Below are 21,603 nucleotides of genomic sequence, written 5' to 3'. Positions count from 1 at the left end.
AATCTAGCAGCTCTTCTGTCTCCTGTTGCCCGTGCCCCAGGCCCATACGACTCACGCTGCCTTTAACACCATGGACAAGAGCTTTTATTATCACTATGCTTTGAGGAAAACCAGACACCGACAGTAACATGACTTTCAGAGAGTAAGGTGGAGCTGGGGTCTGAGTCTGGGGTGTGTGATGTCAGGGACTTAACCCTGAACAGTTGCTCTGCTACTCTGGTGCCCTTCCCTTACCCTACTGTAAGTTTACAGGGCTTTATCAGTAGGGCAGAGCCATCTGGCAATTTCCACTTAGCCTCCGCACTCCGCGGAAGAGCTGGTGGTGGCGTTTAGATTACGAGGGGCTGAGTGAAAGAAGCAAAGTGTGAACTCACACGTAAAGAAACAATGATTTCACATTCAGTGGTAGTTGAGTCTGTAAGGAGGGAAGCACACCTACACTTCCTGACTTACTCAGCGATGAGACCAAGCATGACTGTATACAGCATCTTCACAAAGTGCCCTCCCCCTTATTTTGAAAGCCTGTGCCGGAGGGCTGCTGTGTATGGATGTGTGCCTGGACATCTGAGTCCTGTTTGGGCCGAATTGGTGAATCCTCTGTTTCCAGTGAAAGGGACCGCTTGACTCATAACTCACAGAGTAAGGTTTCAAAGCAGTGGTGCAACAAACACATTTATTTGTCGGTTGCTTCTCTTCAAGCCTTGGAAGTCATTACCTGCACAGTATTCTCCAGGGCCTTTTCTTTTAGTTAATTCTAAGATTTACTATACTTCTGTAGAGAGGTTCCTGGGTTCTCTTTTTTGACTATATTTTAACTGCTCTATGCTTTTCATAGAAAGACACTCAACCTGATGAGACTTTTGGCTGCAACAAAAGCCTGTTACAATGTCTGATGTTAGGCACCTGTCTGCTTCACCAAGCTTCAGGGAAGGCATTTGAGCATTGAAAATGACCACGAGGGCATTACAGTTCCCTCATGGGCTTCCTACTTCACCAAGGGCATATTGCACATGGCCATGGGAAACATTAAAATGTTCTGGAAATTCATGGGGGCAGATTTTGGAGGTCAAAAATTCCTGGCAGGCCAAAGGAGAGAGAATGGATTTTCAGATAGGAAAGTGGATGTGGGATCCCTTGATTAGATAAGGCTCTAATTATTGGACTATTGGAAGAGCCTTTTAAGTTTAAGATGCTTTTTCTCCTTTCTAACTACCAAGGAACCTTAGGAAGTGCCAAGTCCACATGGCCTTGTCAGGAAGGACTGACTCGCCCTCATTTCTTAGATTCTAGATGGATCTTGACTAGTTGACTTGGTTCACTGGAAGAGAATGAATTCTCTGTAAAGAGGGTCACATTTGCTGACAATTATCAGCAATCTCAAACTATTTTTCTGCTTGTCAATATGTGTTTGTTGGTTTGGACATGTTTGTGGTATGAAGAATCATTAGGATATCCATCTATCCGTCTGTCCGTCCTTCTGTCCTTCCGTCTGTCTATATTTGAGACAGGGTCTCACTGTAGCTTCTGCTACCCTGGTACTTAGTAGAGAGCCAAGACAGTTCTCTTGTCTCAGGCTACCAAGTTCTTAGATTGCAGGCATGAGAGACCACGTTAAGGTCTCTGTTTTAGTAGCAGTGATGGGGTCATGGCTACAGGCTCACGGTTCTTTTAGGAGGAGAAGTTGGATGTCTATGCTTATTCATGTTCAGTCAGAAACAAAGTGATGTATAATGTCTTAGAATGGTTAAGTTTTCCTTTCAGTGTATTGTAAAGGAATATCCATTCAGGGAGGATGTTTTTGCAATTGTGTTTTTCTACCATGTAAGGCTGATAATATATATATAGTTAATGTATATCCTTAGTGGTTTTTAAACACTTTACATTGATTGTGTGTGTGTGTGTGTGTGTGTGTGTGTGGCTCAGAGAGTAAGGTGCTGTTGCTAACCTGGTACCTGAATAACCACAGGTGAAAGGAAAGCTTTGACCCCTGCAAGTTTTCCCCTGACCGCCACAATCACACTGTGGCAAAGGCTTGCCTCCCCCTTATAAATAAATAACTGTAATAACAGAGTTTAAACCTTATAGTTATAATAATGGCAACACATTCTTTTATTTCTAATGATACTTAATGCATTGGGTAAAATAGTAGGAAATGTCATTTTATCTTTTTCTTTTTCTCCTGTTTGTGGCAGACATCCCAGATAATCTCAACTTACTGAAGCAGCTATTAGTATTGGGGCAGCATACATTCTCCACAAATAGGCAGAAACCTGAGTGGCATTTTATCCTGCATGGGTATCAGCTGGTGAAATAATGCTGAGATTTGTGTCAACAAGCCTTTGAATTGTGTCATCATGACCACATAACAAGACGTGATGACATTTATAGGGCCTGGGAGTGATTTGGAGACCTATAAATGCTATTTGAGTCCAGTCAAAACAAGCCAGGGCTGAATGACTTGAGGCTGCAACCTGAAAAACTTAAAGTTTTTTTTTCTCTTTAATTAAAATTACATTTAGATTGATATTAAAACTACCTTTATACTTACACTCATAACCTGAAGTTTTTTCTCTTTAATTAAAATTACATTTATATTTAGTATAACTATTGATAAACGGATAACAGTGTAGTGTACTAAGTATAAAGAAAAGTGTGGGTGAATTCCTGATATATATTTTCTGAAAATACATTCTGAATGAGACGTCACTTAGCCCTTACCGTGCGATTTATAACTGATAAAGGCACAAAGCAATGACATGGGTCAGAGTCAAGAAGGTTGAATTGCTATTTTGTTCTTTTTTGAAGTCAAGGTGCAAGATACTAGTTGTGTGACTCAGCGCACGGCTAGTGCTTGGATGCTCAGGCATTGAATTCAGTGTCTAGAAGTGAGAGCCCTTCTGTCTAAACCCTGTGTGCCCCTGCGTTGACTTTTTATGTTGGTTCTGGGGACTGAACTCATTGTCAGACTTGCATGGCAAGCCCTTTCACCCACTGAGCCAGTCTCCCAGTTCCAACAAAGTATCAGGTTTTTTTCTTTTATTATTATTATTATTTTCTTTTTTTGGTAACAGCAAACTTTTTTCTTTTTTTTTTTAAATGTGGAGGTCTGCTCATTTTACCTGCCTGCTAGGATGGTCAAAGTCCTGCCTGAAGTTTTAATACACATGCACCCACATATTTTTTATTGATAGTTCAATACTTGGCACAGTGAACCAGAACAACTCTGGCTTGATATTGTGATGCTGTGGTGCATTGGGCTTCTCCGTTGAACCATTGAAAACCTTTCATCAAGAACCTGCCTGCTTTTGAAGTGTGCTTTCATTATTCACAAATAACTAATTTTGGTTTTAATGTTTGATTCCCTCTATTTTCTAATAATATTGCAATATTTGGGAAGCCGATAGAAATCCTTTAAATGATTAGAGTTGGAAAACAGCTTTAGTCTGTGTGTGAAGGTGTGATTTATAGTTTTGGTGTTCCCCCCTCCCCCCCCCCCCCAGAGTATTTTAAATCATCAAGTGTTGAAGAGCATGTTACCCTTTTCTGAAGTAGTTTGATTCATTGCATCCTTATTTATGGGGGGGCGGCAGCAGACAATCTTAAATTTTCCTGTTAGTGTTCTTTTCAGCATCCTATGAGGGTTCTCTTCTTATACTGGAGAGGAAGGTTTGAGGCTTACTGTTCTTCTGTGTGTTGGGAGTCCCTCTACAGACCCTTCCGGCTTAGCAGTTAGGGAAAGTGCTGCAGGGAATTTAAGACTAGCAGGGAAACCACGGGACCCAGTTCTGCTAGTTTGCTTCAGGCTGGGAGGATATTTTAGACCCGTACCGGATATCCAACTTAGATACATCTTCTTTGAGAGTGAGGAGAGGGTAATGGGAAAAGTTATCTGCTTCTGATGACTTCACCCTTAGGACGGTGCGCTTAAGGCTTTTCAGTTCACAGCGACGATCCTTTCTATACATTACTCAAGAAGTCCTTCGGAAGTTTTGATGTCTGCCCTTTGCTTTCCTGGCCCGACCTCTCCCTCCCCTAGAATGGGAAAGCCCAGATGCTCTGGAGCATTCCAGGGTGAAACAGGCCTCCCTGCAACTTAAGATTCTTTATCGCCCTCCCAGGGGAGTTCATTTCACGTTACTGGTACCAGCAGCTGCGGCGGCGGGATATTTCCCAATCTCAGATCTTATTGATGGGTGGGAAGGAGTGCACTTGCTGTTTGAGAAATTTTATTATCTTTGGAAGGGGAGGAATTTACGCTAGGGGCTTTCTTAGATGATCTTTCATGCTAAGGCATTTTGAACTTTGAGTGGCCAAGCTGCTTAGAGATTGAGTTGGTGGTTCTGGGGGATGGTCCTGCTAGCTCGTGATTCTGAAGTTGAGACGGCGGCACACTGGGCACTCTTAACATTGCCCAGGTCAGAGCTGCGGTGCCAGGGGGCTGTGACACTTGCGTTGCTCAGGGCTCTTCTGGAAGATGAGTAACTGTCTCGTCTCAGTGCCAATAGCCTCCTTTCTTCCCCCGAAACCTTGAGAAGTGTGGCTTACTTAATTTACAATGCTCCATAGTGCTGACAGACAGGCTGATTGCAGGGTGGGAGTTGCTTAATGAAAAAACTAGCGGTGTATGAGAGACCTCCGCAAAGGGAGAGCAAGGCTGGAGACTGACTAACGGTTCGATGAAAAAGAAGAAAATATGGTCTAAAGGATGATGGCTTTGTCCCCTCATCTCATTGCGCACATAGAAAGGCTGCATCCTATTCTGCCGGCATTTACTGTGTGAAAGCCTAGCTACTAACTACTAAGATAAATATTTAGGATTTTGAAGTTGAACTGACCCTACAGCTGAATTCTGGGGGGTGGGGGGTTGCTGGGCAAGGTCCCTAGGGTGTCTGAACCCCATGTTAACAGTTGCCATGCAAACACGTGTTCTGGATCCGGCCTGGGGCTTTTGGAGGGATACAAGGTAAGACCTACCTCTGCTGCCAGCGGGCTGGGGACTTTCCAGCAGGCTACTCTGGTCCCTGCTCTGCAGAGTCTGAGAAGTGACGTCCCCATGGCCATGGGTGGGCATTAGTTTAGGCTTATCTTCCCAGAGTTATAACATAGCCCCCAAACAGGTGACCATGGCCACTGCTACTCATGTGATGATGCCTTCCCCCTCCCCTCTATTCTGCTTGAGAGAGAATCTTCCTATGTAGCCCAGGTTAGCCTTCTGAGTGCCAAACTCATAGGTGTGCGCCAGCCATCACTTCCAACATTTCTTCTGTTCTCTGTCCACCATTCTGTAATAGATTCCCTCTGATGCAGGCCTTATCACTCTGCCCTTATCTACCCTAAGATCTGTTGAGAGTCTGAACTAGGCAGATATTTTTTCCCTTTGTGGCTGTGGGGAAGTTGGTTAGTACCATAGAGGCTTCTATTAAATAAGAATATATCGGAGGCTGGAGAGATGGCTCTGCAGTTAAGAGCACTGGCTGCTCTTCCAAAGGTCCTGAGTTCAATTCCCAGCAACCACATGATGACTCACAGGCATCTGTAATAGGATCTGATGCTCTCTTCTGGTGTGTCTGAAGACAGCTACAATGTACTCACATAAATAAAATAAATACATCTTAAAAAATAGTAAGAATACATCATTTACACAGTGGGTCCAATGTCTATGCATATGTACCTAATAAAAAGTAGCTGCTCTGGGTACTGAATAACATGTTCCCAATGGTTTGTAATCTCTGAAGAAGAGCCCTTCTTCCATAAATGCTAAAACAGTGTTTTGCATATAGGAATCAGGAATTTTATTTTGTGGCTGTAGTGAATTTGACATGTTCCTTGGTTCCTGTTTTAAAATTTCATTTTCAGATTTATTTTTGTTTTATGTGTCTGAGTGTTTTGCCTGCACGTATGCATGTGTATCATGTGCCTGCCTGGTGCCAGCGGAGGTCAGAAGAGGGCACTGGACCCTCTGGAGCTGGAGTTACTGATGACTGATTGTAAGCCACTGTGTGGATGCTGGGAACTGAATCCTAGGTGCTTGCAGGAGTAATAAGTACTCTTAACGGCTGAGCCATATCCCCATGTTAAAATTTAAAAAAGATTTCTTCCTATTTTAAAGTGTGTGTGTGTGTGTGTGTGTGTGTGTGTGTACATGTAAGTACCATGGCACATGTGCAAAGGTCAGAAGACAATTTCCAGGAATCTGTTCCCTCTACATGGGTTCTGGGGATCGAACTCAGACATCATCCGTCTCCTCCTCCCCGCCTCTCCCAAATGCCATTCTTTTAACCATATCCCTTTCATGAATTCTCTTAGAAGAGCGGCAAATGGCAGTCAATGGAACATTGTCTCAAGTCAATACAGTGGAGTAATTTCTAACCCAAATCCTTCATTCCCCCCCAGATCCTCTTAACACCTGCTTTTCCTCCCAAACACATTCCCTTGGGGAAGTTCATGTGTCTGTTTTCAAAATGTATGCAGCTAAATAAATCACAGTGACTGTTCCGCCTTCACAGAACTCAGAACAAGTGTACAGCAATTCCCTGATTCATTCATAAGTTTTGTTCACATTTTCTGTCCTTCATTTCAAATCCCTTGACACTGATAGATGTATCTCTAATGTTTATAATGAGTGATGATTCCGTATAATTTGCACCTCTGACCTACACACGAGGTCAGTCTCCTTTGGAGATTTAAGGTTATCTGTTTATAACTTTGTGCTGTTTCAGTGACAGCCGAGGTAACAAATCATGTGGACAATCCTGCACAGCCTAGTGGCAACTGGTAAACAGCTCCCTAACGGAACCGAAGCAGAGCCACCTCCTCAGTTTCTGTGGAGCATTTTAGCTGCTTGGTTTCCATAACAGAATACCAAATGGGGCCTGAAATTCTTTTGTATCCTTGGTCTAGTCTATAAACTCTTGGGATTCTTTATCTGAGCCCAGTGTGTTAATAAGGCACTTGCAGAAGTCAGATACTTAGGAACAAAGTCCATGAAAGCGGCTAATGCATAATCATGTACAATAACCATTTAAATTGCAACCTAAAAAAATTAGGATCAGGGTCTGGGTGGTTCAGCTTGAGTATTGCTTCCTAGCACCCACAATGAACAGCACACAACCACATGCAACTTGAATTCCAGAGGCCCCCCAGGCACCTGCACTCACACAAATATACATGCACATGTGTACGCACACATGCACACAGTCACATAATACTAGCAAAGGCACATTCACGAACACACCCACATGTACACACATGCACACACTTACTCATACATGCACATCATAAAATTAGGATAAAAGAATGAAAGGTTAGTATAATGGTCCATTGTCTTCTCTTTTAAAAAAATTTTTTATAGGATCTGGAGAGATGGCTTAGCAGTTTAGAATACACACTGCTCTGGCAGAGGACTTAACTCTGAGCCCCAGAACCAATATAAGGTGGCTCACAATTGCCTGTTACTCTAGCTCTGGAGATCTGTATGTTTGTATATTCCTACATGCACATGTTGTATATACACGCATGTACACATGTATGTAACCATATACACACAAATAACTGAAAACCCAACTTCTTCATAGTCTTCATTTCAAATTATTCCATTTGTTTCCTTTTCACTTTCTTTAGAGCTATGCTAAGCAGGCCAGGCTAGCCCAGGCCTGATACGTTGTAGCCTTAGGCCAACCTTGAAAGCATGGTGCAGATTTCATGAGACTTGGTTTTGCTTTTTCACCTGAGAGATTCTCCTGCCTCAGCCTCCTTAGGGTTGGTATTACAGACATGTGCCAACATACCTGGGTTCAGTTCACTAAATTCGAGATTAGAAGTTCCCATTCATTGATCTGTTACTGATTTCCTGACCTGCCTTCATTATCCCACAGTGCACAGCGCCCTGCCTGAGACTGTAAATGATAGTGGAGTGACCTACTCAATCCAGTGGCTGTCCCAGGAGAATGAACAATGACTTCTTACCTCCTGGACACTATCTGCCTCCCAGTTCTTATCTTAACATTTCCATAGTCCTACACTGAGGCCTGGAAGCTTGGGATTCTACTACGTGAAGAAAACTTGTCTTTTCCAATGCCAATACCAACGCCAATGGGCTCCAAAGTTGTGAAATCCATCCCCACATTCATTTGATTTACATTTCCAGGATGTATCAAAATTCCCTTTGAATTTCCCTTAGTTGCTTCTGACTACTGCAAAGATTTCAAAGCTTCCCCAAATCTTACTGCCATATTACTTTCTAAGTAGAGTACACTTCCGTTACTACCAGGGTATGAGTTCTGTGGATTTCAGACCACTCTGATTCACAAACTCAATAATGCTAGATAGCAAGTTTAGAAAATAAATGAAAACCCCACATTCATTTTTGAGTTTGGAATAATTGGGTGTGCATGAAAAGAATACAGAGCAGTGTCTTGTTCACTGGTATGAAGCTGTCAGATTTAAGTAATTTCTTTATATTATTTGCTGCTGAGTGCTATGTTATTGAAGCACTCTGTACCTGAATTTGCAGCACAGTATGTGTCTCAAGGTTGCTGTAAGGATTAATTCGGGACCTTTTCAGGGCTGTGAGTTAAGGTTGCTTCATTAATACAAGACACACAAAAATACACAGGAACCAATTGAAGTTGGGGGTGCCTGAGATGGTAATCAAGATCTAATCTAGACCTTTCCACCAGCAGCTGGCTTTAAAACAACACACATTTTCTTCACAGTAGAGTGAACTACACTTCTGACACCAGCAAAGGATTTTGGCCGAGATTCCACACAGCAATGATCAAGTGTCTGTTTGTTTTTTTCTGGAGAGATATTTTCAAACAATGGTCATTTGAGAGTTATAACAGGCAGGCAAGTTCCCACTGAAAAGATGAATTTGACAAAGTATCATGGAAATGCTGATAAACTGAGTAAACTGGGTTTTACTTTAGATAATGGAACGATTGGAGCATAAACTGGAAATCATGACCTAGAGTTTAAGACCTATAGTACAATATTTCCTACCAGTTTCAATTTTTATGTGTGATTTTAAATAATGGACTTTTAAGTGTTTTAAAATAATGTTTACTCTGGTATGTTAGCAAAATTAAATTAAACAAAACCAAAGCTCAGTTGGCTTGGAATTGAAAACATCTCAAGAAATAGTATTAATTAGGTGTATTTTCAAAACAGGCAATTTCCTTTCTGCAACAATGTAAAACTCTGGTGAGATTGTCCTTTACAGAGACTATGATTTTTCAATCAAGAGTGATTAACTATTAAGGACATAAATGCATTAAACTTGCAAATGTATTATGTTGGATTACTAACAATAGAGCTGATTGATAAAGGTGATTTAATATATGTTGTGTTAATAGCTGAACCTCCAAAGCCCCTAATCTCCCAGGGAAATATTGCTTTGGAGAACAAAATCCAATGAGGAGCTCTGGGATTCCAGAGTGAATTTGTACATTCCTTAGGGGCATTTCTGCAAGGGAGGTTGTTGTGTTTTAAAGGTAGTTGATAAGAGACCCGCACCACCAACCACCACCATGCATTAGGCTATAGAAGGTATTTGGGTGTATGTACGCCTGTACCACTCGGTACCACCATTTAGCCAAGGGAAGTTTCTGACCATTTGCAGCATACATTATAAATCAGGGTGTCACTACCAGACAATCAGATTTGAACACTCCGTGAACAAAGTAGCCTATATCCCCTAGAAATAGATCACTTAACTCTGTTTATATCTTGCTGTTGATTCACACAAGTCAGGATAACATCTTGTTTATTTATTCTAGGAGTAGGTAATTGATCTGTATATTTAGTGAAGGTGGGGTTAATTATAGCCAGAAACCTGAATTGTCTCATTTAACATGATTGCTTAAATACAGAAAGAAAATAAAATTATTTTTCCAATTTTGAAAAGTACTCCTTCCTTGGGTTTGTGAAATAAATTTGGATTATCTCCAAGCTAGGCTCATGTTGGCTGCCCTCTTTGAAAATTTTTTTGATTTGGCACAAAATGTTTGGGAAGGTCACTGGCTAGCTAGATATTGGGGAAGCTTACAGGATTTCCAAATGTAAGATTAGTTCTCTGTACTTTCTAAGTGTCGTGCAGATTCCTTCCTTCCTTCCTTCCTTCCTTCCTTCCTTCCTTCCTTCCTTCCTTCCTTCCTTCTTTCTTTCTTTTCTTTCTTTCTTTCTTTTTTCTTTCCTTCCTTCTTTCTTTCGATGAGCTTAAGGCATGTCCCCTTTACAATTTCTCCGCCACTTGGGTTTGGAGTCAGGTTTGTGCCCTCTGGTTGCAGAAACTTTCTTTGTCTGATTTGACAATATACACATTAGTTTTAAAAAGAGTGACAAAGTTTTCATGGATTCCTAATGTATCAAAACATAGATATAAGAAAGTACAGATTTTCTTGTTATTGGGATAGGAATATTTTAGTTTATTATGAGTAATATTGTGATGAAAATATTTCAAATCTTGATTCTTTGTTGAATCTTGATTCAAAAGTTGTTCTTTGATCAACTCCTTAGGAAGAAGAGATGTGAAAGTCCCAAATCTTTCCTGAGTGCTAGGATTAAAGGCATATGCCACCATGCCTGGCAAAGTAAACATTTTTAAACAGCAAGGTACATGCTGTCAAATTGCTTCCTGGACAGGTCATGTCAAGGTGTTCTGTGTATGAAAATAGCCTTCTTGCAGACATCCAAACAAATGTCTTTTATGTTATCAGTGTGAAATTGCTTTCCCAATTTTACACATAATTTGCATTCCTTTGCTTCTAAATAGTTGAATATTTTTTATTTCATCCCTAACTTATATTTCTTTCATAAAACATCTTATTTTTCTTTTATTTAAACTATTTTTTCTCACATTCTGCTCATGGTTTCCCTTCCCCATCTCACCTCTGGTAGTGACATATCTTAAAGGTTTGTTGTTGTTTGAGACATGGACTCTCAATAGCTTAGGTTTTGAAACAATGATGTCTGTTTCTCTGTTATTACAGAATGTGGCAGTGGGAATTTCCGCTGTGACAATGGATACTGTATCCCTGCATCCTGGAGGTGTGATGGGACCAGAGACTGTTTGGATGACACCGATGAAATTGGCTGTCGTAAGTGATGAGGAGCCAGGCTTGGCTGTGCTCTGAGCGGCTCAGCTGTCATGAGAGAAAGAAGAGCTGTGCTGTAGTTGCAGATCCAGGGCTGGGCTGAGGATTTTGAGCTGGTATTAGTATCAGTTTTACACCCTTTGGAGGGAGGCGAGCTGTACCAGGTCCTTGCTGTGAGCCTGTGACTGTGGCCTTTACTGAGAACAAATTTATACTTGGTTTTCTGAAGCATGAAAATTACTGTTGCTGGCAATTTGGGGACATTTTGTAAATCAGAAGATTTTATGTGAGCTACTGTAGTTGAGAGAGGGGGAGGGAGGGATGGAGGGAGGGGAGAGAGAGAGGGAGGAAGGGAGGGAGGGAGGGAGGGAGAGAGGGAGGAAGGGAGGGAGGGAGGGAGGGAGAGAGAGAGAGAGAGAGAGAGAGAGAGAGAGAGAAGAGAGCCTCTTTGTATATAAAAAAAGATGTTGAGTAACTTGTGAATTACCACAAAGACCATCACAGTGGCTAGTTTGGACATATGCTATTAAAAAATCTAGGTAAAAACAACATACTATTTTAAGCCTGAAATTTACTTTAGTTACCTAAGGACTTTTAAATCATTTTGACACATTTCTTCATATAGCTCTCAGCAATAATGCTAGAATGATGCTAGAATATTCTGAGTAGATTCCATATTAGGAAAGTCTCAGTCGTTGAGCCACTTACGGGCCACACGGTCGCTCCTGTCAGGCCCCTGACTTCAGCCCTAACCCTCAAGTCCTATGCTCTGACTGTCACAGGTGATGAGTCACTAGGCTGCGGAGTCCTTCATTCTGACAGGTCAGCAGACGAGCGTTATCCTCCCAGTCAGGAAGACGGGAGACAGCTTGAGTGTCTGGTCACCCCATGGCACAGCTGAGCAGCAGTCACGCCCCAGTGACACCTTTGAAATGGTAGTGAAGGAAAGAACAAGAGTCTGGGGCCCTCACACTTCCTCACACAAGTAGATCTTGCAGAACCACAAGATGTCACTCCAAGAGCCTGATAACTTGCGCATGCCTACTAGTGCCTAATTGATGGCGATACTTTATTTTCTGAGTTATCCCTTGAATGAACAGAGCTATGGTTTTGGCATGTGAAATTGTAGGACACGATCATAGATTAATTCTCTTTGATTCCTGGGCTTTTACTATTTAAGCAATGGGGTTAGGGGGCAGAATGCTCAAACAGTATTCTAGGATGCAGGCACACAGGGGCAGTCTCCAGGCCTTCAGACATTTCGACGCCCTATGACTATGACGTCAGCAGTGCCTGTGACGATGACAGCTAGCATTACATGGCTCTTTTACACACGTGATTTACTTCACTTTTAGGAGGTAGGCGTCAAGGCTCAGAACTCAAGCAAGTAAATGTGGAAAGAATTCTTTCATTCTTGGTTTCTCTTGAGACGTCACGTACTTTCCATCCTCGGTGACACTTCGCTCTTAGATGCTAGAAATGTAGCAAAAACACTAGTTCATTTCTCTTTTTTACATAAATTAGATTTTGACAATTCTGCTTTAGATTTGTGTGTATGTACGTTTACTTTTGTCTCAGTTTGGGATTACCTGTTTGGATGCCGCTGCTGGGATGATCTGACAACCATGTCCGGCAAGAGCTGATGTCTCTTCTCTTCAAGCACTGCTGTTACTGTATCAAGCCTGCATAAATGCCCCTTTATGGTTTTGTTTCAGCTCCCAGGTCCTGCGGATCGGGCTTCTTCCTGTGTCCTGCTGAGGGGACCTGCATCCCTAGCTCCTGGGTGTGTGACCAGGATAAGGATTGTTCCGACGGCGCCGACGAACAGCAAAATTGCGGTAAGTGTTTTTAGAGCAAGATTTTCTGTTTGTTTTTGTTTTTGTTTTTTGTTTTTTGTTTTTTTTTCCCGACATCTCAAGTTAGTCTGCTGTAGACAGGTGACACACAGAGAGCTGATTCTTCATCAACACTCACTGGACCTTAAACTCTCTGGTGATATGCTGGTAATATCTGGTTCACAGGCACGGTCATATAAAGTGTGGCTATACTACAGACTTAGAGCCCAGAGTCTTGGAACTGGTTAGCTTGCCAGCTTTAATTTGAAGTAGAAAATTTAAATAGTGGTAGTGAGTGAGCCAGATCTCAGAGTGGTCCTGTTATTCTTTGCTCTGTGAGCTGATGAGGACTCAAAGCTAGGCTTTGGCCCAGATATATATATATATTTTTTGCCTGTACTTTATTAAAATAGGTTTCTGTGAGCAGAGGGAAAGATGTCATCCACAGGCACAAAAAGAAATCACAGTCCCTCTGGAACCTGTGCTGGGTACATGGATCTTATTCCTGATTTCTTCCGTCTCTTTCACTGGCCACTCTCATTCTCCAGTTCCTGGCTAACTCGTCCCAGAACCTTTCTTAGGCCCAGCAGTACCTCCCACTCATTGTGTGCTTGGCATCTGAGCGGCCTGCTGCCAGACACTGCTGCAGAGATCCAGTTAGACCGGGGAGCCCACACATTCCTCAAGCAGAGGCACGAGGACTGCCGTGAGCCTGAGGCATTGGGCTACATAATGCTTGCCAGGCCAACCAGGGTGACAGAGTGACATGCTGTGACTACAACCAAACCAAATATCCTATTAAACCCCTTGGCCAGCCATAAGTTGGTTTCCAGTGGCCTCCTTGGAGATAGCAACGATGCTTCCACACCTTCCCTTCTGGCCCTTAAAAATGTTCTTGGGGCGGAAAGCTTGCCTATCCCGGTCCTAGCCTTCTGTCCTTGTTCAGGCTGTCTAGCTGCTTATTTTGTGACCGTCTTTTGTCCAGTTAGGTCAGCTAGCTGCCCGCCCACAGCTGAGTGTATGAACTGTCCCCGTCTGTCTGTTCTCCTCCTGTGTGAGGGGAAACTGCCTTTGCTCTCCTCACCACACACTGTGATCTCCCGTTCTCTGCAAAGTCACTGAGGCTGGTCTGGAACTCTGATCATGTGACATTACTCCTTCCTGTGACACCAGGAAGTATTTCCTGTGTGTCTGTGAGTCACTGCTGCCATTTCCTTTTTTTAAAAAAGATATTTAGTCACTTATTTAATGTGTGTTTATGTGCGTTTACCTGCATGAGTTTATGTGCACTGTGTGCGTGCAGAAGCCCAAGGAGGCCAGAAGAGGGCATTGGGTCCTGTGGAACAGGTGTCAGGGGGGTCGTGAGCCATCCTGTGGGCACTGGGAGTTGACCCCTGGATCTTTCACAAGAGCAACAAGTGCTCTCAGCCACTGAGTTACTTCTCTACCCCTGTCCTCACCAATCTTTTAAACAAGATTTATTTATTATTATATGTAAGTACACTGTAGCTGTCTTCAGACACCCCAGAAGAGGGAGTCAGATCTCATCACGGAAAGTTGTGAGTCACCATGTGGTTGCTGGCATTTGAACTCAGGACCTGGGGAAGAGCAGTCAGTGCTCTTAACTGCTGAGCCATCTCTCCGGTCCCTAATACCCATATCTTATTCACCCTTTGTCATACACCTTTTACATTTATGTTTGCACATAAATTTAACACATTTTTTTAAATTTAATTTATGTATTTGAGTACACTTTAGCTGTCTTCAGACGCAGCAGAAGAGGGCATCGGCTCCCATTATAGATGGTTGTGGGCCACCATGTGGTTGCTGGGAATTTGGAAGGTCCTGGTTTCAGGACCTCTGTAAGAGCAGCCAGTGTTCTTAACCACTGAACCATCTCTCCAGCCCTCAACACATGTTAATAACTAATTATAGGACAAAATACCTTTGCTTTCACACGTGTCCCTGTGAAGTGTACATCCAATAGATGCTTATTTTTGTCCCCCCCTCCAGTATCATTATTCATATTTGGTATACATGTGGTATAGCCTATATGTGGTAATAACTGTAAATAAAGTTCTCTTTTCTTTGCAGCTGGGACCACGTGCTCAAGTCAGCAGCTGACGTGCTCCAATGGTCAGTGTGTTCCAATCAAATACAGGTGTGACCATGTCAGCGACTGCTCTGATGGCTCTGACGAGAGAAACTGCCGTGAGTCTGCTTCGGTCTTTGCACAGTGTTTGGTTTCACCTTTGGCATCTTAATCAACTTGCTAGATTTGTTGATGGACAGAAATGCCCACAATATGCCTCTTGTTGAGAGTTCTTGGCAGATTCTTTTGTGGATTAGGCGCGATGGTCTGATAGCAGTTCTCTTTTAACAAGACATCCTGTTTGTCCTGTCTTATAGAACATCAAGTTTTTGAAGTAAGAAACTTTTAAACATTAACAGAATTCAGCAAGCTTATTGAATAATTGAGTACAACATTCATTTTTTGGTCAAAATCTGTAGTTTTATTAAACTGCTTTGGTTAAGTTTTGAGGTAAAATTCCTCAGTTTTTCTCTTTTGGTAGACTCTGTATTTTCCAGAAAATATTTTGGAAAATAGTTAGGTTTTGAAAATGTATTTCTGTATGATGGAAGTTACTTAGATCAGTTTGTGATGGATTGCCACAAAATAAGACATAAGTCATAGTATTCTCTGCCCAGCGTATAAATAATAACAGTCCAAATAGAAACTGCCGCATTGCATACTATGAAAAAAGCAAAGAGGTTTATGCAAAACTGGTAGGCACTGGGTGTAACCGGGGGGCAGAAGCAATAAGGTCTTTGTGAGTTCCAGGCCTGCCACCGTGTCTACATAGCAGGTTTTAGGCTGGCCAGGGTTATGCAGTGAGACGACGCTGTGTGGGCTGGGGCTGCAACTTTGGGTTGGTTGAGTGGCTGGCATGCAGCATGACCCGGGCTGGATTCCCAGCCCTGTATAACCAGGTGTGGTGGTCCACACCTGTAATCCTAGCGCAGAGGCAGGAGGATAAGGAACGGTCGTCTATTTCTTTTCATTTTGAATGTTGTGCATATAATTGGCCAGACACTGGCAATTTTAGGGATGGTGAGGTGTGTGCATGTGTTTGTCTGGATGCAACAATACAGTGTTCATGTCAAGAGCTTTGGTATTTTGTGAAGCAAGCAATAGGCCCTTTACCACACAATGGTGATGTATGGCATATCGTTGCATTTTGTGAATTCTGAGTTTTATAATTCCAGCTAGTAGGACAACAGGGCAGGCAAAATAGTCTTCTCCAAATAAAGGAACAAAACTTCAAAGGGTATAGGCACTGTGCTCGGATTCAGTTTGAATTCCGGTTCATCTGGCTACTACCAGAAGAAAGGCCCATCTTTCACAGAGAACACCAGGGCTTTGTGCCACCAGCCCACGGACTGTGTCTTTTTCCTTTATTTTCAAATGTGTGAAAATGGCGCCTTTTGCCAATTGTGGTAAAGGAATGCTACTCTGAGAGAGTAAAAGGCTGCTGAGAGTCTGTGGAGCACTTCCATGTGAGGACCCTCCAGCCAAGGCTGAGGTGGCTAGCACAACTGCTTTGGATCTTTGAGGGGATGGGCTCGGGGTGGGGGTGGGGACCAGGTAGGATGTGAGGATGATGAACAGCCACGATAATAAGAGAGTGAGGGGAGGGACTAAACTTTGTAAAATATCTGGACAGCGATTTTTGAGTCTTTTTTTGGTTTTTTGGATTTTGTTTTTTTTCAAGACAGGGTTTCTCTGTATAGCCCTGGCTGTCCTGGAACTCACTCTGTAGACCAGGCTGGCCTCGAACTCAGAAATCTGCTTGCCTCTGCCTCCTAGAGTGCTGGGATTACAGGCGTGCACCACCACCGCCCAGCTGAGTCATTTCTTTATTGCACACACACACACAGACACAGAGTAAGGGCGCGCGCGCATACGCAGGCACGCACGCACGCGCATGCGTTAGAGGAGGTAAGTTTTCTCCATGTGGCGTCTGGAGATTGAACGCTGGTCATTTATCTACTGAGCCATCTCCCCAGACCTTAATCAGTCTTTGAGATGGAGATTTTCTTTCTGTGCAAGTGCTTGTGAGGTAAGGAGAGAGATCCACAGTCAGGATCCCTGTTTCTGGAATGAGACATGCCAGGAACTCCTCAGTGCATGCACAAAAAAGCCTTAAGTAACCTCACATATTTAAGGAGTTTTGCAATGACTCCTTTGTTAAATTGTATTTGCTTTTATGTATTAAATTCTCCAGATCAGGGCATTAGGAACCTTCAGACTTCCTCATTAGTGCTTTCATCTGTTGTGGGGCTGGAATGGGTCCCAGCACCCATTTCAGACAGCTCATAACTGCCTGGAATCCAGTACCGGGGGTGCGGTGCCTCTGACCTAAGGGGCATATAAATATGCATATTAAACACCCTCACCGACACACGTGCATATACACCCTTGCAGATACACGTGCATACACACCCTTGCAGACACACGTGCATACACACCCTCGCAGACACACGGGCATACCCGTAGTTAAATATCTTTCAAGAACTTTTAGAAAAGTGCCAGTATGGGTGTGTATGGGGACCACAAGAGTGTTGCAGTCTCTTGTAGAGAAGGAACTGGTATTCAGGAGCTACCTGGCCATCACTGTACATCGGTGTAATAAGCATCACTTTTCCACAGGGATTCTAAAAGAGGAGTCCAGACTCCAGTCTATAGCCCGACAGTGAGGGCATGTCTTATGCATCCCAGACTGGCCTCAATCTTACTGTGACCTTGAGCTTTGAGTCTCCCAAAGTGCTGGAGTTAAGAACATGCTACCATCCCTAATTTATACCTTGTATTAGGAATGAAAATTTATAATAAAAATTTATTGACTTGAAATGTATGTAGCTATTTTATTTTATTATTTTTTGAGACAAGGTCTCACTGTGTAGCTCTGCTGTCCCAAGTTCATAGAAATCCACCTGCCTCTGCCTCCTGAGTACTGGGATTAAAACCTACCACACCTGGTTGATAGTTTGTATTTTAAAAAATTATTCTTTATGACTTTTTACCGAGGAAGATTTTTTTAAAATTCCAGGCAAACACTCTTACACATAAATAAATAAAACTCAGAAGAAGGAGGGAGAATGGGGAAAAGGGAAGGGGGGAGGAGGAGGAGGAAGTCCTGTTAGTTGTTCTAGAATTTTCTAATCTGGATTTGGTTCTTTATATCCTTCACCTCTTCGTTGTTCATCATGTTGGTTTTTTTTTTTTTTTTTTTTTCCTGTCTCCTGGAAATTAGCTAGATCTAACGTTGCCAACTTTGGCATCAGTTAACACCAGGATTTGAGAATTCTAGACTGTTCTATGTATTGCAGGAAGTGTCTATGAGATGCCAGTAGTGCATCACTATCAGGACATCTCAAATGTCTTCAAACAACGTCAGATGTCTTCCGGAGCAAAGCCACCGTTTTGCTGCTCTGGTTGAAAGTGGACTGGTGGGCAGAGTGAATAGCTGCCTGGACCTTCAGGAAGGGAGTGTTACGGCAAAGCGGCAGTCCTCTGTACGGCGTGTTGTGTGCCAGGCTGTCTGTATGCCTGTGATGTCAGGGGCTGGGGAAAGTCATTGCTGAGATCCATTTCATCAGATCCTTAGCTGTCTTCAACCTGAGTTTGCGGGCATAGCTGCTGCTAGTTGCATTAATGTTCCTGTGTGATCAAGGGTTAAGGAAGAGGAGACTTCAGGAAAATCCAGACACATTTTCTCTTTTTGCAGTTCTTCTGCCCAGGAGTCATTGCTTATGGACAAACCCAAAACAAGATTAGGATTATGACTTGTTCCCCTTTTCTTAGAAATAAGAAACTGAGTCTTGATCTGTCAGATACCTAGAAACCACTCACAGATAGTAACGGATGTAGGAAAAACCCCAGAGAATTTATTTTCCCAATATCTGAAGACCAAGGAGCTTGGCTCTGTTATTTGTAGCTCTGCCAGAGAGACCAGACCTCTGTGTCATGATCCTTAGCCTTTCAAGTTTCTAAAGCCAACACATTGCCCTCCGAGACAGAACACCTTGTATCCATTCCAGGAATTCCTTTCCAGAACTAAGAGTGATGTGCAGGAATATTCTTAAGGAGGTGGAGAAGGTGAGGATGGATGGGAGGAAGGTCCTAATAACTGGATCATCTATGAGATAAGGCATTGGGAGCATGTTTGTGACCCCAGAACTACGGACACTGAGGCAGGAGCCATGCATCCTGCACCTCTCCCTACCAATATGAATTTCCTAGGACATAAGAGCTACTTAATGCCTATGGCCTTTTTGCCTGCTATATTTTAATGTGCCTCGGGTTCTTTTGATTATCCTGCACATTGAGGAATATGTCTACCTATGTTAAAAGCCTTGAAATAGTTATAGCCCCCCTACCCACCACACACTGGTATTTTGTTACTCATCTGTAAAATGGCATCTGATATTAAACAGCTTGCCCATTTTTTAAAAAAGGAACCAGAAAGATTCAAAACTGCAGTCCATTTTACTTGTAATGGGATTAGCATCAAGCAAAACCACTCATGCAGAGTCTTAGATAAACATCAGAACAATGCACCAATTATGGGCCATTCATTTAATATACTGAAGTGACTTGCGGTTGCTCAAAAGTAGTAGCAGTTTTCAGGGAGGTTAAAAAAAAAAGATTATTTTTGTTTTATTGAGCACCAGATAGGAATGATTTTGGTGTGAGTAAAACTATCGCTAATTATCTCGGGTTTGCAGTCCTCTCTTTTGTTACTTAGGAATGCTAAAGAAAGGGTAAAAATCCCTGTTACAATGGAGGCTTTCTTGCTGGTAAGCAGAGGTATTTGGTCTGCCTGCAACTGGGGTTGCTTTGTCCTTGATGATTCATTTCTATTGACTTTCTGTTCAGAATTTAAACATTTTTCTAGCTGCGGAGTTTCCAGCTGGGGCCTCAGTTGGAAGGGAGTAATGAAGATGGACCATAAGGGTTCTCGAGAAGAACTCCCTGTTCCTCAGCCTCAGTTCACAATAGGCTGCCCAATGAGCCTTGCTTAGGTGACCCTGGCACACATATCACAGTACAGTTGTACCTGCTTCTCACACTGAGCCAGCATTCAGGTCCTGAAATTTGAGGGTAAAAAGAGAGAGAGAGAGAAAAATCTCTTATTTAGTTTACTTCAAACAAGAACTTTATAAATATCTCTCATCTTCATAAAAATTCTAAGATAAGTTAGTTATTGCCCAATTTCTCTATCCCCTGTCACAACAGTCTCTCTCCCTCCCCCTCTCTCTTTCTCTCTTTCTCTCTCTCTCTCTTTCTCTCTCTTGCTCTCTCTCTCTCTCTCTCTCTCTCTCTCTCTCTCTCTCTCTCTCTCTCTCATCACTGTATAACCCTACTTGCCTGCCAGTTCAACTTCCTGGAAATTCTTGTCAATGGCCCCAGTCACCAACATTTTTGTTATACCTAACAGTTATTCAAATACAAATAATAGTATTCAAAAGGTTTGTTCAAATCTTATCTTATTAAGGAGTTAATTGTTATTTTACCTCCTTTTTCATAATTGTGTATGTGTGTGTGTGTGTACATTGCTCTGTTTATTCTGGATAGCATTTGCGTTGGTGTCTTATCCCACTGCCTCAAACAGAATGAGAATTTCACAAGAGCAGGGATTTTATTACATAGCTCCATCTAAAAGTGCCTTGATACTTGTGATATGGAAGAATTATTATTATATTAGTTTTATAATTCTGAGGTGCAGCTGGCCACTGGAAATAAGCATGAGGAGCAGCTAAGCATAGAACCAAGGCGTTGGTCAACTCTGACAACACTCAGCCCCGTAACTCCTATACTGGAACAGTGCCACTAAACATGGTGTCTGTCAACATTTGTACACGTCTCCTACGAGGGCATTTTGTTCTTTTGCACTCTGGACCATTTACTCTTGTATTAGGGCTTGTGCTGCAGGTTTTGTTTGTGTGTAGGTGGAAGGAGGGCTTCTTCTCAGGCACATTTCTGAGTCTAATCTCAGGTCAGTGCACACTAGATGGTGTGCACCAGGATGCTAGGCGGGGGTTGAGGGCTTTCTACCCTGCTTTACATATCAAATTGACATCTTTACAGAATATGCTGTGTGGTTAATGACTGTAGAGTTGGCCTCAACTTTCTGGGAAGTTGAGAGAAAGAAACCTCATTGCAATGAGTTGTTTTCTTTCCATATTTCTCCCTTCTTCCCTCCCTTCCTCCTTCCCTCTCTCCCTTCCTCCTTTCCTTTGGTCTGCCTCACTCTGTAGCCCAGGCTAATCTGGAATTCACTTTGTAGCCCAGACTGGCCTTGAATTTGCATCCTGCTGAGTATTGGGATTTGATTTTTTTTTCCTATTGCCATTCTGTTCACGACCCTTCTTTTGATTCTTTTTTTTTCCCGGTCTTTCGAGACAGGGTTTCTCTGTGTAGCCCTGGCTGTCCTGGAACTCTGGAACTCACTCTGTAGGCCAGGCTGGCCTCGAACTGAGAAATTGGTCTGCCTCTGCCTCCAAGTGCTGGGATTAAAGGTGTGTGCCACCACTGTCCGGCACGACCCTTCTTTTGCCTATTTACTTGGAAGCTTTGAAAACCAGGTTACTTGAATTTGAATTCTGGCTTT

At 42.7% G+C, this 21,603-nt stretch overlaps 1 protein-coding gene across 1 annotated transcript in view; it reads left to right on the top strand.

Moving 5' to 3' along the window:
• The window catches only part of Lrp2 (LDL receptor related protein 2), a 163,093-nt gene that overhangs the window by 21,302 nt on the left and 120,188 nt on the right, over positions 1-21,603 (top strand). The window contains exons 2-4 of the mRNA XM_052182629.1: positions 10,989-11,096; positions 12,809-12,931; positions 15,023-15,139. Coding sequence (XP_052038589.1) covers positions 10,989-11,096; positions 12,809-12,931; positions 15,023-15,139 — 348 coding nt within the window. The remainder of the gene's footprint in view (positions 1-10,988; positions 11,097-12,808; positions 12,932-15,022; positions 15,140-21,603) is intronic.

This window comes from Apodemus sylvaticus, chromosome 5, assembly GCF_947179515.1.
Source record: "Apodemus sylvaticus chromosome 5, mApoSyl1.1, whole genome shotgun sequence".
Lineage (NCBI taxonomy): Eukaryota > Metazoa > Chordata > Mammalia > Rodentia > Muridae > Apodemus > Apodemus sylvaticus.
Note: the sequence above shows the minus strand (reverse complement) of the source record. Positions and strands in the feature narration are given on the sequence as shown.